Raw genomic sequence first — 15,408 nt, forward strand, 5'->3', positions numbered from 1 at the left:
CACTGTTATTCTGGATCAGTTGATTGTAGATTTATTTTGGCTTTCAATCACTTGTTCTTAATGCGGGATCCACATGAGCCAACATTAGGATTTTGGGATGATTCATTAGAACTCAAATGAGAACTCAAAGAGTTCAATATGTAATGTAAAACTGAATTTTAAGAAACAACACATTCAAATAAATTTGTAAGATCTTCTAGTTTGCTCTATTTTGTTAGAGATTTTTGGGTGGGAGAGATGGCGCTTTTGATTTATCCTCGCTTTGACGGTGGTGGCGGTTTCATAAAAGAAAAAAAGAAACTAAGGTTCACCAGAAATGTTTGGAACAATATGCTAAAGTTGAAGGAGATAATTTTATAAATTATTTAAAAGAATTGGGTAAGTTAGTTGAAATAATTAATAAAAAATAAGGTAAAAGAATTGGGTAAGTTAGTTGAAGTAATTAATAAAAAATAAGCCGTTAAAAAAAAAAATTAATAAAAAATAAGGTAACAAGAAAATACCTAATTAGGAAAAAGCTGAATAAGTCAAAATTGTTGGACACTCGGGTCAAAAGTGACGCACAAACCGGGAAACCCGGCCCATCAACACGAAGCAAAACAGCCAACCGGTTCAACGGTTTAGATATCAGTTTAGGGCAACTGCTGCTATAAATACTCCAACTTCATACCCAAAACGGTTTAGGGCTTAAACGAACAACATTGAAGCCGGAAAAGAGGGCTCTTTCGTCACCGTTGTATCTTAAAATTCAATCAATCAAATCAAAGGTATATATCTTCTCAATTCATCTCCTATTCATTAATTCTACTGTTTTCTTTATGTAATTTATAAGATTCGGATTCATATTTCTCATTTTCTGAGCAAATTTGCACTTGATTTTTTTTTTTGTTTTACGTTAATTTTGTTATATGAAATTGATTAATGATGTTAGTATACTTTTTTAGATGCGTAAAAGGTTCCAGATCGTACTAATTTTTTGTTGATTATTATTATAATAATAATAATTATTATAGCCATTGTCTTCTACTTTTTGGTTTTACTTATTATTAGGATTCCTTTTGTAGGTAAGTATTGTTTATGGTTTTGATGTAATACAACAGTAAATGCAGCGTTTGAGTGTATTTTTTTTATTGTTTTTTTGTCTTCTTATTAGACTTAAGTTTGAATAGATTTTGAGTTTTTTTTTAGTTTGAATATAATTGGAGTTGTAAGTTTGAATTAGCAAAGTTTTTGTTAGGAAAAAAGTCACCAAATAGTGTCTGAGTGAAGGCACTTAAATTTCATTGGGCATGTTCCAATCTTGTGATTTTTTTTTAAATGTTATAATCTTTGGTTACTATTTAGTGATTAGTTTTTTTTCGCTTGAAGTAGGAGGTAATACTGAAGAAAAATTCATTAATTGTTGGTAAAGTTCCATAATTGTTCAGTTTAAGTCTAGTTAGAGAAAAGTAATTGCTAATTAGTTACCAAAGAGTCATATATGTTTCATTTAGAACTCTCAATAAAAAAAGTTGCAACTTCTATAAATATTTTTAACAAGATTGGAACACCTAATGAGGTTTAAGTGACTTTAGAAGAAAGAAAAAACGTTGAGTGACTTTAGTAGGTCATTTGAGAACCATGGTTACTATTAGGTGATTTTTTTTCTCTTTTTTATCATAAGGGACATTCCACGACAGCTGAGCAGTGTTTCTGTGCTAAAAATGCAAGTTACCTTTATATTTTTTTAGGTTTTTCTTTTGTTTCTTTTTAATAATTTATGCTGAGAAATCATGTTTTGCCTGTTAGAATTGTGATTTAAAATAAGGTTTTGATTTGTTAATTTGTTGAAGATGGATCGGTACCAAAAGGTGGAAAAGCCAAGAGCAGAGCAACCCATTGATGAAAATGAGATCCGAATCACCAGCCAGGGAAGGATGCGGAACTATATCACCTATGCCATCACTTTGCTTCAGGTATTCTATTTCTTTAAAATCGTAAGAGTTGTTGTCAAATGGATACATTGACCTTCTAGCTTTAATCAGTTACCCCTGTGCATGTATATAGAGCGGTGTGAAAAGTAACATTTAAGGCTATATTTAGTGTCTTATGTAATCATTTGTTTTTAACTTCACCTTATTGTACCATATAATAGGAAAAAGGATCGTCAGAAATCGTGTTTAAAGCAATGGGCAGAGCAATCAATAAAACTGTAACGATTGTGGAGCTGATAAAGGTATAATGATTCACATCTAAAACCCTTAACTTTGTATTATTATATTCTGGATTTCTGGTTTTGATGTCTAGTTGTATCACAGAGGAGAGTTGTTGGTCTTCATCAAATTACAACAATTGGGTCAACAGACATAACTGATACATGGGAACCGCTAGAGGAGGGCTTACTACCGTAAGATCATCTTGAGCTTGTATTAAAATGAATGGTCTTTGTTGTTGTATGATTATTGTTAAAATTTATTATTTATGTTTTGTGCTTCTGCAGTATAGAAACCACAAGGCATGTTTCAATGATCACCGTAACTCTCTCTACGAAGGAACTGAATACATCATCTATTGGGTGAGTTGGTTTATTATGTTTGCTATGTTCTTGTTAAGTTAAACATAGGTTCATCCGGTAGATGCTAATTTGACCCTTTACATATGAATGGGTCTAATTCGGTTAGGTTTTATCTCAAATGGGTCAATAAAAAGGCTAGTGAAAAGGAACAAATCGGTACGGGTTCAATGTTAGCTCAAAGCCAATATTTATATCAAATGGGTCAAACAAAAGACATATAAAGGGCAACGATTGGAATGGGTCGAACAGGTTGAAAGTGGTCGAAAGTCTGTTTTTGATGTAAAAAGCCTTTTCAATTGTTTAATTCGAAGATATAGATACATATTTTAATTATATTGTTTCTGTAAACATACATATTGTAATAATTGTTTTGCAGATATCAGCCTCCATTGCCAGCTGATCAGGTGAAGGTGGCAACTGAATTTGAGTATGAAGGAGGTATGCCATTCTAGGCATCAGATATTTATTGACTTTTTTATGTACGTTGACTTTTGGATGGATCTATCGACCTTCTTGCTTATGCAGATGGATCACCAACTGCAAGGGGCAGGGGCCGTGGTAGAAGGGGAAGAGGAAGAGGAGGGTCTAGAGCCACCATGCCTGGTATGATCTAATCTAGCAACATTGAGTTTTATATATGTTGACTTTTTGTTGGGTTAAAGAATTTAGATTTAAAATGGGTGTGCAACAGGAGAGTATGAGGACGCGGGATGGGATGCACCTCGTGAATTCACCAGGGGCAGGGGCCGAGGACGAGGTCGTAATTTCAGAGGTCGCGGAAGGGGAGGTTACAATAACAATGGTCCATATATGGATGATCAATACGATGGAGGATATAATCAAGAAGCCCCACCGATGCAGCAGGGAAGAGGTACTGCCTTATAAAAAAAAAAGATATTCTAAAAGCTCCTGACATGAACTTTGGTATTAATGGTTACACGGTTAGGTTTTATCTGTAATTGGTCAATCATATAAATGCAAGGAGCCAATAGAGTGAAACATGTGAGAAGTCCCTTGAGTATCTATTCAAAATCCATACAACCTACCTAGTTCCAGATCGTTTTATTTAGATTCTTATTGAAATATGATAGCTTTGTAAGATTAGGCCTGGATCTGTTTTTTTCAATTACGTGTAGAATTGTTTATGTAAGATTGGATCCATCAATCAAAATATGATTGGGTATTCATGATGTGAAAACTGCATATCATGAATACCCAATCATATTGATTGGGTATCCAAAAACGAAACGGGCCAAATTGGTTGTGGTAGCCAAACAGATTGAAAACCATTTGAAATCTGTACATACCATGGTTGTAAGAATAGCTAAGCGCTAGTCGGCCGGTGGGGTACCGACTAGCGATTAATCGGATTGAGTTTTTATATGTAATTCTTAGTTTTATACATGTAATATATACACATTTTATATGTATTTTTTACGTAGAGAGGTCTTAACCCCTCCTCTACCCATTTTTTAAGTAAACAAATATTAATCGTTGGAATTTATAGGTTTTGGCTGGAATCTTGCTGGAATAGCCTATTTCCGGCCGACTAGGGCTGATTTTACGGCAGATTAGATTCGATTAGGTCTGACTTGGGCTAATTAGGGCCGACTAGCGATTAGTTCTCTGATTGCCTAAAAATTAATCAGTAGCCGGCCGACTAGCGATTAGTCACCGATTAGCTCCGAATATCCAACACTGCTTCAAATGCATTAAAACCCGACTAAATTGCTTATTAAAACCCCATGATCTAGTGGTCTAGTGGTATTGTGATTATTATATTAACTAGATTTTAACTCATTTATATAACTAATAAAAAAGAACAAAAAGCTGTTTGTGGGTAGGACCAACTTGGTCCGACCCTATCCGGCATGTTTTAATATAAACCTGTTATTGCACCGTTAACAGGACGTGGACGTGGGAGGGGAACTCGTGGCAGGGGTCGTGGTTTCAGATCAAACGGGCCGACTCAGGCTGCAGCGGCAGATGGAATGTAAAGAAAGGCTTGTTTCACCAGTTTGCTTGTGGTCTATGTTTTGTGTATTTCAGAAGCAGCTTAGGACATGAGTTTGTATGAGTTTCACTTTATTTTTACTAGCTTTAACTTGTCATATGTCATGCCAGCCATTTTATAGTGAGCTTGAGCTTCTTTTCCATCTTGTAATTTTTTTATTCTTTTCTTGTTTTTTAAAAGATATTAAAAATAAAATATATTTGTAGGGTCCATAATTGTTTAGCAAGACTCGTCTCGTAAGCAGAATATGATATTACAGTTTAGGGCTGTTATATGATTCGTTTCCGTGGGTTGATGCGTCGAAATCAACAAGTTTGTAACAAACCTAAAATTGTGTCGGAAACATGAATACAAAAACGCATGAGTTTTCGCGTATTTGAAGGGAACATGACTTGGTTAAGTTGAATTTTTTCTTTTTGAATATTATTAACTTTGCATTTATAATTTATAACCAAAAATACAAATTTATGAAAATTATTACGTTTAAACTTTTCTTGGTGTTATTTTTTTCTTATCTTTTACATTCTAGCATAGTATACAGTGACTGGTTTATTTTGTGATAAGTGTGGTTTTGATCTTTGGCCAACTAATCCATGGGTTCAAATCTACCACCACACATTCAATTCATGCGATTCAAATAACGATAACAATCGAACTCAAACCCGATAGGTAACCTGAAACCCAACATATTTGGGACGGGTTCAGGGTGGGGTAATCGGGTATGAGAGCGGGTTTGGAATTGGTTTTTATTTTTTAGAGGGTTGTGACTGATTTGGGATTTTGTGAAATACCCGTTTACCCGACCTGATTACCTGATAAAGTATACCCGTTTACATGATTGTATACGTGATATTATGTTTTTTTATGTTTTTATTAGTATATATATATATATATATATATATATATATATATATGATGAGTAGGAGTTGGGTGGAAAATGTGTTTTTCCTAGAAAGTCTAGGAAGCAATAAGAACATGACATGTGGCATTGAAGGATTTTATCTAAAAGGGCATTTATGTACTTTCACAATCTATTTTTATTTTAGGAAATAATCTTCAATAACTAACTATACATAAATTTCGGAATTTTTTGTTTTCGATTTCTGATCTCACGTAATATCAATCATTCATTCGTTTTCTTGCTAGAATCTATCAGCATGTTCTTGGTACTGTGTTTTAACAGTTTGTTCTTGGTGATGTGTTTTAACAGCAAGTAGATTCATACAGCTGTGTTTTATTATTCAGATTCATACAGTTGTGTTTTAACAGCAAGCAGATTCATACAGTTGTGTTTTAGCATTCAGATTCATACAGCTGTGTTTTAACAGCAAGCAGATTCATACAGTTGTGTTTTAGCATTCAGATTCAAACAGTTGTGTTTTAATAGCAAGCAGATGCATACATTTGTGTTTTAGCATTCAAATTCATACAGTTGTGTTTTAACAGCAAGCATATTCATACAGTTGTGTTTTAGCATTCAGATTCATACAGGTGTGTTTTAACAGCAAGCAGATTCATACAAATGTGTTTTAACAGCAAGCAGATTCATACAGTTGTGTTTTAGCATTCAGCTTCATACAACTGTGTTTTAACAGCAAGTAGATTCATACAAATGTGTTTTATCATTCAGATTCATACAGATGTATTTTAACAGCAAGCAGATTCATACAAATGTGTTTTATCATTCAGATTCATACAGCTGTGTTTTAACAGCAATTCAGATTCATACAGCTGTGTTTTAACAGCAAGCAGATTCATACAAATGTGTTTTACATCAGCAGATTTCGCCCCAGCTTTCGATCGGCTTCCGGTAACTGTTCCGCTGCTATCTATCCTTTCCAAAGTTTCCTGCTTTTTGAATCTCTTCCCTGCAACCAGCAAAATACCGTCAATTACAAACAAGAATCACCCGTAATCGCTTTGTAAAACACGCAGTACAATGAAAGCTTGATCTTACGTATATGGAACAAGGAAAATCTCTTATCTTCATCCATGATTTTAGGTATTTTTGGTATGATTTTGGGGGTTTCCGAATTTGGGTTTAGAGAGAGAAAGAGAGAGAGAGAGGGAAATTGGCGTGTATTAAGGAGATGTGATATCTCTGACGGTTATTTTTTATTGGTTTAAAACACACATAAGGACGAAATTGCCCCTACTCATTTTAAACAATCTATTAAATATAGTTAATTATTACAAGATTGTCATTGATTTAATCTCAACCCTTAAACACACCAATCGGATGGACAAGATCGCTTCCTAGACTTTCTAGGAAAAACACACTTTCCGTAGGAACCCTACTCTATATATGATATACCAATTATTGGTATACACTATTTTTGCCATTTATGCATTTAAGTATTTATTTTATATACATTTTGGTATTTTATTTATATACATTGTAAGTGACTATTTTTAGTGACAATGCGTAATGTAGTTGATTAATAGTTATCCGACGGGTTTTGGGTCAGATATACCCAACGAATAATTTATTTTAGAGTAAGTAGTTTACCCTATACCCGATGGTAATTACCGGATAGAAACCCGAGGGGTTTGAACAAGCTTATCTAATCAGGTTTGGGGTTGAGATTAGCTAAACCCGCCACAAACCCGCCCCATACCCTAGATTCAAATATGCTATCACGCATATTCGATTCACTAAGTTCGAATCTACAATCATATATTTGAATCAAATGAAGCTCTTTCGAGGCGATTTGAAACCATAACCATTGTTAAGCAATCAACTTTTTTTAACAACTTTTTTTTGATTCCTAAATATCATCTAATCAACCTGCATATCCATTTTAGGTAATTCACACAACTTTTATAATGGACAATACTGAAGCCATTGCACCCAAGGTCAAGAGCTATTAAGCTACAACTTATTGGCTTTTTGATAAGTCAATAAGCCAATAAGTTGTTTTGAAAAGCTTAGCCAAACATGCCCTAAAGAGTTGTTTTTGTATTTTAAGTGTAAGGGTAAAATAGCCATTTTATAAAAGTTTGAAACAAAATTGAGCATGTACAAATTACTCTCCTTCTTCAACCTGAAAAACCAAACACAACCATGTCAAGACATGCTCTCCGAGTCTTCAACAACCATAAATTGCTCACACTCTCCCTCTCACAAACTCGTCAAACTCACGCCCAAATCCTCCGAACCGGTCTTTTTCTCCACACCCATTTCACCACAAAGCTCATTTCTTTATACGCAAACCACCTTCGTTTCGTAGAAGCCCAAAACCTCCTCAAATCCATCCAAAACCCAGATGTATTCTCATTCTCCACCCTCATTCACGCCTACTCGAAGCTCAGTTACTTCACCGAAGCCATTCTTACATTCACCCACATGATATCATTCAAGTTGTTACCCGATTCGCGTCTTATTCCATCTGTTGTTAAGTGTTGTAGTGGGTTACACAGTTTGAGATTCGGGAAACAGGTTCATGGGTTTTGTGTTTCATCTGGGCTTTGTCTGGATTCGTTTGTGCAGTCTTCTTTGGTGCATTTGTATGTGAAATGTGGGAAGTTGTATTATGCACACCAGGTGTTTGATGAAATGTCTGAACTGGATGTTGTTTCGTGTAGCGCGTTGGTTTCCGGGTATGCGCGAGATGGGTGTGTGGAGGAAGCTAAAATGGTGTTTAGGAGGATGGTGGAGTTGGGGATTGAGCCAAATTTGGTGTCGTGGAATGGGATGGTGGCGGGGTTTAGCCAGAGTGGACGGTGTTTGGAGGCGGTGATGGTGTTTAGAGATATGTGTTTGTCGGGTTGTAAGGCGGATGGGACGACTGTTTCGAGTGTTCTTCCTGCTGTTGGGGTGTTGGAGGATTGTTTTGTGGGTGTGCAGATACATGGGTATGCGATTAAGCAGGGTCTTGGATCGGATAAGTGTGTAGTGAGTGCATTGATCGATATGTATGGGAAGTGTTCGTCCACTATGGAGATGTCACGGGTGTTTGATGAAATGCCTGAAAGAGACGTTGGTGCTTGTAATGCTTTGGTTTCTGGGTTTGCTAGGAACGGTTTAACTGATGACGCGTTAAAAGCGTTTAATATGTTACGTAGTCAAGATCTGGAGTTAAATGTAGTCTCGTGGACGTCGATCATAGCTTGCTGCTCACAGCATGGAAAAGACATTGAAGCCCTTGACCTTTTCAGAGAAATGCAGCTTTCGGGAGTGAAACCGAATTCTGTAACGATCCCTTGCTTACTTCCCGCGTGTGGAAACATTGCAGCGTTAATGCACGGGAAAGCCGCGCACGGGTTCTCGCTTAGAACAGGAATATCGGATAATGTTTATGTGGGAAGTGCTTTAATCGACATGTACGCCAATTGTGGAAGAATACATTTAGCCCGAAACATTTTCGAGAGGATGCCCGTACGCAATGTAGTCTGCTGGAACGCGATCATGGGAGGATATGCGATGCACGGAAATGGTAACGAAGTTATCGAAATATTCCATTTGATGGAAAAAAGCGATCAAAAACCCGACTTTATCACTTTCACTTCTTTATTATCCGCTTGTAGTCACAGCGGTTTCACAGAGCAAGGTGAACAGTTCTTTAACAAAATGTCAAAAGATTATGGAATTTCACCACGAATCGAGCATTACGCTTGTTTAGTTACGCTTCTTGGTCGTGCGGGGAAGCTTAACGAAGCTTTTAACACCGTTAAAAATATGCCATTTGAGCCCGACGCTTGTGTTTGGGGGGCTTTACTTAGTTCATGTAGAGTTCATAACAATCTTGAACTAGCGGAACTTGCGGCTAACAAACTATTTGAGTTAGAACCGAATAATCCCGGGAATTATGTTTTATTATCCAACGTTTACGCGAATAAAGGGTTATGGAAACAAGTCGATAGAGTTCGGGATCTGATGAAATCAATGGGAATGAAGAAGAATCCCGGATGCAGTTGGATTTCGATCAAGAACAAAGTGCACATGCTTTTAGCAGGCGATACATCTCATCCTCAACTGGTTGAAATATTAGAAAAAATCGATAATTTAAGTACGGAAATGAAGAAATTAGGGTGTTTGCCGGTTACTTCATTTGTGTTGCAAGATGTTGAAGACCAAGAAAAGGAACATATTTTGTGTGGGCATAGTGAGAAACTGGCAGTGGTGCTTGGGCTTTTGAACACTCCACGAGGGTCTACTCTTCAAGTGATTAAAAACCTTAGAATTTGTGGGGATTGTCATGATTTTATAAAGTTTGTAGCTAAGCTTGAACAGAGAGAGATATTTGTTAGAGACACGAATCGGTTTCATCACTTTAAAGATGGTTCGTGTTCGTGTGGCGATTATTGGTGAAAAGTTTAGTGAAAGCTTGGTTTTTTTAATGCTTGCATTCACTGTCATGGTACTTCAAGAAACAAATGTCCTAAATCAACAATTGCAGCCATGGTTGGTAAGTATTCATTAGAAACTTTTTTATTTATTTTTTATTTTTACTGTGAGAACCCATTACTGTTGAACACATGGGATGGGAGGGTTGGGTGATGGGTCCAAACAAGTACGGGTCATTGCACACTTTTTGTCCATTTTTTTTAATCAAGAGTAAATTACAAAAATCGTCACTTTATATATGTCACTTATTGCAAACTGTGTCCTTTATCTTCAATAATTACAGAAAATGTACTCGATGTTTGCAAACCCTTGCAAGTTATGTCCTTTAGCTCTAACTCAGTTAATTTTTTTGTGGTTAAATCTGACCAAATGGACCCCACATGAGGGTATTTTGGTCATTTTACTCTCATGTGGGGTCCATTTGGTCAGATTTAACCACAAAAAATTAACTGAGTTAGGGCTAAAGGACATAATTTGCAAGAGTTTGCAAACATCGAGTACGTTTTTTGTAATTATTGAAGACAAAGGACACAGTTTACAATAAGTGACATACATAAAGGACGATTTTTGTAATTTACTCTTTAATCAATTACAAATGCGTTTCTTATGATTTCAATTTTGTTGCAATACTGATCCGAATCTTTAATTAAAATGATTTGGGAGGTTGTAGTATATGCATTAAGTAGACTCGGTGTTGACTGCTGACCTGCAAAAACATTTTTTTCCAGTTTCAGTTTTTTCTACCATTAGTTAACATGTTTATTATGATTAAGAAAAACAATATAATTGCAATAGTATGCATATATCTAATAGAGATAAAGCCTTTGGGTGATATGTTCCCCTTCTGGCTATTTTTTTATTGGGACAATTGCATATTTCCCCTTAAAAAACTACTTAATTGCGTATTTACCCAACTTAAAATTAAAATTGCATACATCCAATATCCCCTTTCTTAACTAATAAAATTGCAAATTTACCCATTTTGATTTATTTTATTAAAAACAAGTTATATAATGACTTTTTTTACCCTTAGTTTTACTAAAACTTAAAAAATACATATTTATTCATTTTTACTAGTTTTGCGGTTTATTTCAGTGTTTAAGTTTTAGTAAAAATGAATAAATATGTATTTTTTTTAAAGAATTGTGAAAAATCCACAAAGACTAGTAAAATGAATAAATTTGTATTTTTTAAGTTTTAGATAAAATAAGGGTAAAAAAAGTCATTATATAACTTGTTTTTAATAAAATAAATCAAAATGGGTAAATAATTTTATTAGTTAAGGAATGGGATATATGCAATTTTAATAGTTAACGAAGGGGATATATGCAATTTTAATTTTAAGTTGGGTAAATACGCAATTAAGCAGTTTTTTAAGGGGAAATATGCAATTGTCCCTTTTTTATTTCACCTGTTTGAAATGAAAAACAATTCCAATCGACTCATTTAATAAACGGGTTAAAATTGCCACCTCTTCTTTTTCTCATTTCTGCAGAAATGTAAAGTGAGCAGCTTTGTGATGAAACAGACTTTGAAGCCCGGGAGACACCTTCGGGCTGAGTACCAATGCGGAACAGTTTTGATCTGTAATGGGCTATGGACGCATGACAAGCCAATGGAAAAGTCTTGATGGGCGTAGCCGCATGCTTTAACAAAGTTTGGCCCAACCGACGGGCCGGATACGGTAGTTTTGGGCTTTGGTTCTGACTTTCCACCAAATGTAGAGGTTTTCTAGTATTCTTTTACATGGTTTTTATTGTTAATCACATGAAACTAGAAATTTTTGTTTTTCAAGTGCAAACTTCCATCGTTTGGGCCTGCTAAACGTGACGTCGAACCCAACATGAACTCGAAAATTTTACACGAACGTGAAGGTGACAGGAATCTGAAAATAGTGTCATACACATGAACCCGAGCACGACACGTGTAAGCACGCTTTACCATGATGACACTATTAACTTGAAAAAAAATATTAAGTTTTGTATATCAATACTTTAATTTTCTAAACTTATGTATTAATTTTACTTTTGAGTTAATTACTGTTATCGTCCCTGTGGTTTGTCAAAAATCACTATTTCAGTCCATTAGTTTAAAAATTGCGATTTCAGTCCCTGTGGTTTCACTTTCGTAACCATTTCAGTCCTTGTGGTTTCACTTTCGTAACCAATTTCAATCCATTATTCTGTTAAGTACAGGGACTGAAATGGTTATTAGGTGGACTGAAATGGTTACGAAAGTGAAACCACACACAATTTTTAAACTAATGGACTGAAATAGTGATTTTTGACAAACCACAGGGATGAAAACAGTACTTTTTGAAATACTTATGTTTAAACTATGCCAATTTGTTTTCAAACTTTTAAATATTGGCATAAAAGTTGCTAAAAATTTAAAGTTATTACATAAAACGTATTTTAAAAATGGTTAAAATGGGCCAATTTGACCAGAACATGACCCGTTTACCTAAACTTGTGCGAATTCGACCCAGAATAGGCCAACACTCGTTCAGCATAAACCCAAACTTGTGAAATTTCGAGTCAGGTTAACGCTGTCTTAATGTTTCACACCTGTAGGGGTCTTAGCAATATATATGCTTAATTTTGTAACACCTCATTGTATATGTCTAGATAATATTATTTTCTTTGAAAAGCTTATGCTCTCTATTGTTCGAAAACCATATTTTCAGACGTTATGAATCATTTTTATTCTTGTTTTTTTTTTTTTTTTTTTTTTTTTTTTTTTTTTTTTGTAAAGAGTTTGTTTGATTAAAATCACATAATGTATGTGACTTGGACCCTTTTAAAATAAAATAATGGGACTTATATTTTCTTAATCCATTTTCTGTACTTGGTCTTTATTCAACATGGCCTACTATAATTACTTGTACGGATCCAACATGTGCTGTTTTGTAGACTTTTTTTGCATTCAACATTTATTCAATTCCATGTGAGCATTCCAATCAATTTAAGAACCTTAAATGGTTATAAAAGCATCTTGTTGGCTTCCTTTTATGTTTTAACATTTGATTATTTTAAGTCTTGTCTTTGGAGAACAAAATACCTTGGGTTAGAAAAACGGTATGGCCTACAAAAAAGATTTTGGAAAACCCGAGGTTATACGTTCAACACTAATGTAACGTTACACAAAGCCCTTATTGCTGTTAAAACAAGACGTGTTCCAAAAGAAAATCCGTACAACTTTCTAGTAGAAAATTGGACTGGAATTGTCGTAAAATTGAGATTCTTTCGTTTTCTTCTTTATCAGACTTTATCAGACTGTGTTGTGGGTTAACTAGATATCCGTTAACCCATTGCCACATCACCACCATGCCACAACTTGACAATTAACTAAATTCCCGTTAACATTGTGTTGTGCTTAACTAACACCCAATACCATTAACTAAACAAAAAGAAAGAAAAAGAAAATGAAGGTGACATCCACAACTTCTTCCATTACCATCGCCAATGTGTTAACTAAATTCCCATTAACTAACCCTGTTAACGGAGTGGCGCGGTGTTCCGTCTGTTAACGGGTGAGGTGGCTCTGTTAACAACTTCGTAGTCAGCCTACAACACACAGTCTTAGTGAGGGGTCTCTTGTTGAACGAGAGTTCTTATTGGAAAAGGGGGAGTGAGGATTGGGGATGGCGTGATTATGTCCTTGTTAGGTCTAATTAGAATTTAATAGCTTCACGCATTTGAACAACAACTATATTAAACCTATTGTGGATAAAAGAAAGAGAAAGTCAATAAAAAGGGATGTTAATGAATCAAAGTTAACTTCCTACATAATTTGTGCCAGTACTGAAATCCTAATTTAGTAACAAATCAGTTATAACAGACTAAAATCAAACCAACACAAGTGCAAGGAAGAACAATATTGATGATATGAGAACTCATACAAAGCAAGAGAAGCAAAATGTTGTAGTAAATTAACCTTTTAAAAAGTGGTCATTGGATGATAGCTCGTAATGGACAATTGTGAGTCTTATTATGTCATATTAGATCTTAAAAGAGTTATATCATGTTGTAGTGAATTATGATATACGATAATGGCAAGATAGATCATACATATCCTAATGAATCGTGTTAGGTCTTAAGAGCTCTTAATAAGCCATGATATGCTTTATTGTGTCATTTGGTCTTAAAAGGTTATATTAGATTATAGTAAGCCATATTAGATTGTAATGGGCAATAATAGTCACGACTCACGATAGCTTAGGTGGTGTTTGTTTTTTGGCCAGAAGCACTTCTGGCCACTTATGTCTGCGTCGCGCAGACGCGCGCAGACGTTTGAGGTCTGCAGCTCGTTTGTTTTCCATAAGAGCTTCTCACCAAAAACGTCTGCCTCACCTCTTCCCCACGCAGACTTGGGTTCAGGTCTGCACACCTCTGCAGACCTCTTCTCCCTCCAGTCGACACCACCTCCTCTGCCACCACCTACACCTCCGACACCACCTCCACATCCGACACCACCTCCACCTCCGACACCACCTCCTCTGCCACCACCTCCACCTCCGACACCCATCTCCTCTGATACACCACCTCTTCCAACACCCATCGACCTCCACCTCCGCCGCAATCATCATCATCTGTTATCATCATCATCGTCATCGATCGCAAACAAAACCCCCACCAAAAAACACACAGACCTGAGCAAATCGAAACCCTAAATCGAAACCCAAATCGAAACCCTAAATCGCGACGGCGGCGGTGAACGTGGTGGTCGTCTCGTTTCAGTTCAGGGTTGGGTTCGGGACGGTTTGGTTCGGTGATGATGATTGATGACGGTGGTGGCAGTGGGCTCAGGCGAAATCGATGGTGAAGGAGGTGGAAGTGAGATGGTGGTGGTGAGGTTTAGGTGGTGGTGGTGGTGGTGGAGGTTGCGACGGGGGTGGTGGTTGCGACGGTGGACGGTGGATGGTGGTTGTCTGAGGTGGTGGTGGTAAATCAGCAGAGAGGGAGACAGAAGTGTGGTGTGTGTTGTGTGTGTGTTTAGAAGAGGTTTTGTAGAAGTAAAAAAAAAAACAAACCCGCTTCTCCTTGCAGACTGCAGACCTTTGGTCCACCTCTTCTCCTGCAGATGTCTGCAGATGTGGTCCGCAGACTGCAGACCTTTTCCTGCAGAAAAAACAAACACCACCTTAGTCTCTTATAGGATATTGGGCCTTAATAGAAAATATATATTTTTAAAATAGATAAATAATAATATTGAATAGGTGTCACGTGTCGAATAACGTCTCTTTTCCATGCCCCTTCTCACACCCTCTTTTTTCCACCACGCCACTATTCTGACCAGTGGCGGACCCAGGAATTTTTCCATGGGGGTGCGGAACATTTTTAAAAATTTTAGGTCCCTAGGTATATAAGTAAAAAAATCGGTTCGTATCGGGTCGGGTCGGGTCGGGTCATGTAAAACAAACGAACATCAAACTAAATTTATATAATCATCAAAAACATGTCAAACCTTGTTACAAACATAATTAAAACGTCG

At 36.2% G+C, this 15,408-nt stretch overlaps 2 protein-coding genes across 3 annotated transcripts; both read left to right on the top strand.

Annotated features, from left to right (window-relative positions):
• The first annotated feature begins 617 nt into the window (after window positions 1-617).
• Window positions 618-4,778, top strand: LOC110908109. Its single transcript, XM_022153013.2, has 9 exons — window positions 618-767; window positions 1,833-1,955; window positions 2,135-2,215; window positions 2,298-2,386; window positions 2,480-2,554; window positions 2,931-2,992; window positions 3,080-3,157; window positions 3,246-3,425; window positions 4,463-4,778. Exons 2-9 carry the CDS (start codon window positions 1,833-1,835, stop codon window positions 4,549-4,551), a joined length of 777 nt encoding a protein of 258 aa, XP_022008705.1. The 5' UTR covers window positions 618-767; the 3' UTR covers window positions 4,552-4,778.
• A 2,809-nt stretch (window positions 4,779-7,587) lies between these two features.
• Window positions 7,588-11,740, top strand: LOC110908110 (pentatricopeptide repeat-containing protein At1g20230). 2 transcript variants are annotated; one of them, XM_022153014.2, is made up of 2 exons: window positions 7,588-9,976; window positions 11,411-11,740. In XM_022153014.2, the coding sequence occupies exon 1, from the start codon at window positions 7,633-7,635 to the stop codon at window positions 9,877-9,879; it is 2,247 nt and encodes a 748-aa protein (XP_022008706.1). In that variant the 5' UTR covers window positions 7,588-7,632; the 3' UTR covers window positions 9,880-9,976; window positions 11,411-11,740. The 2 variants fall into 2 exon arrangements, with proteins under 2 accessions (XP_022008706.1, XP_022008707.1); XM_022153015.2 differs by having other exon boundaries at window positions 11,444-11,740.
• The last annotated feature ends 3,668 nt before the right edge of the window (window positions 11,741-15,408 follow it).

This window comes from Helianthus annuus, chromosome 14 (assembly GCF_002127325.2).
Source record: "Helianthus annuus cultivar XRQ/B chromosome 14, HanXRQr2.0-SUNRISE, whole genome shotgun sequence".
Classification (NCBI taxonomy): Eukaryota; Viridiplantae; Streptophyta; class Magnoliopsida; order Asterales; family Asteraceae; genus Helianthus; species Helianthus annuus.

Bases quoted from the DNA above. Each gene is read 5' to 3' on its own strand.
- LOC110908109 (XM_022153013.2), top strand. From the start codon at position 1,833: ATGGATCGGTACCAAAAGGTGGAAAAGCCAAGAGCAGAGCAACCCATT. The intron at 1,956-2,134 runs GTATTCTATTTC...ACCATATAATAG, and splicing joins ATGCCATCACTTTGCTTCAG to GAAAAAGGATCGTCAGAAAT. The intron at 2,387-2,479 runs GTAAGATCATCT...GTGCTTCTGCAG, and splicing joins CTAGAGGAGGGCTTACTACC to TATAGAAACCACAAGGCATG.
- LOC110908110 (XM_022153014.2), top strand. From the start codon at position 7,633: ATGTCAAGACATGCTCTCCGAGTCTTCAACAACCATAAATTGCTCACA.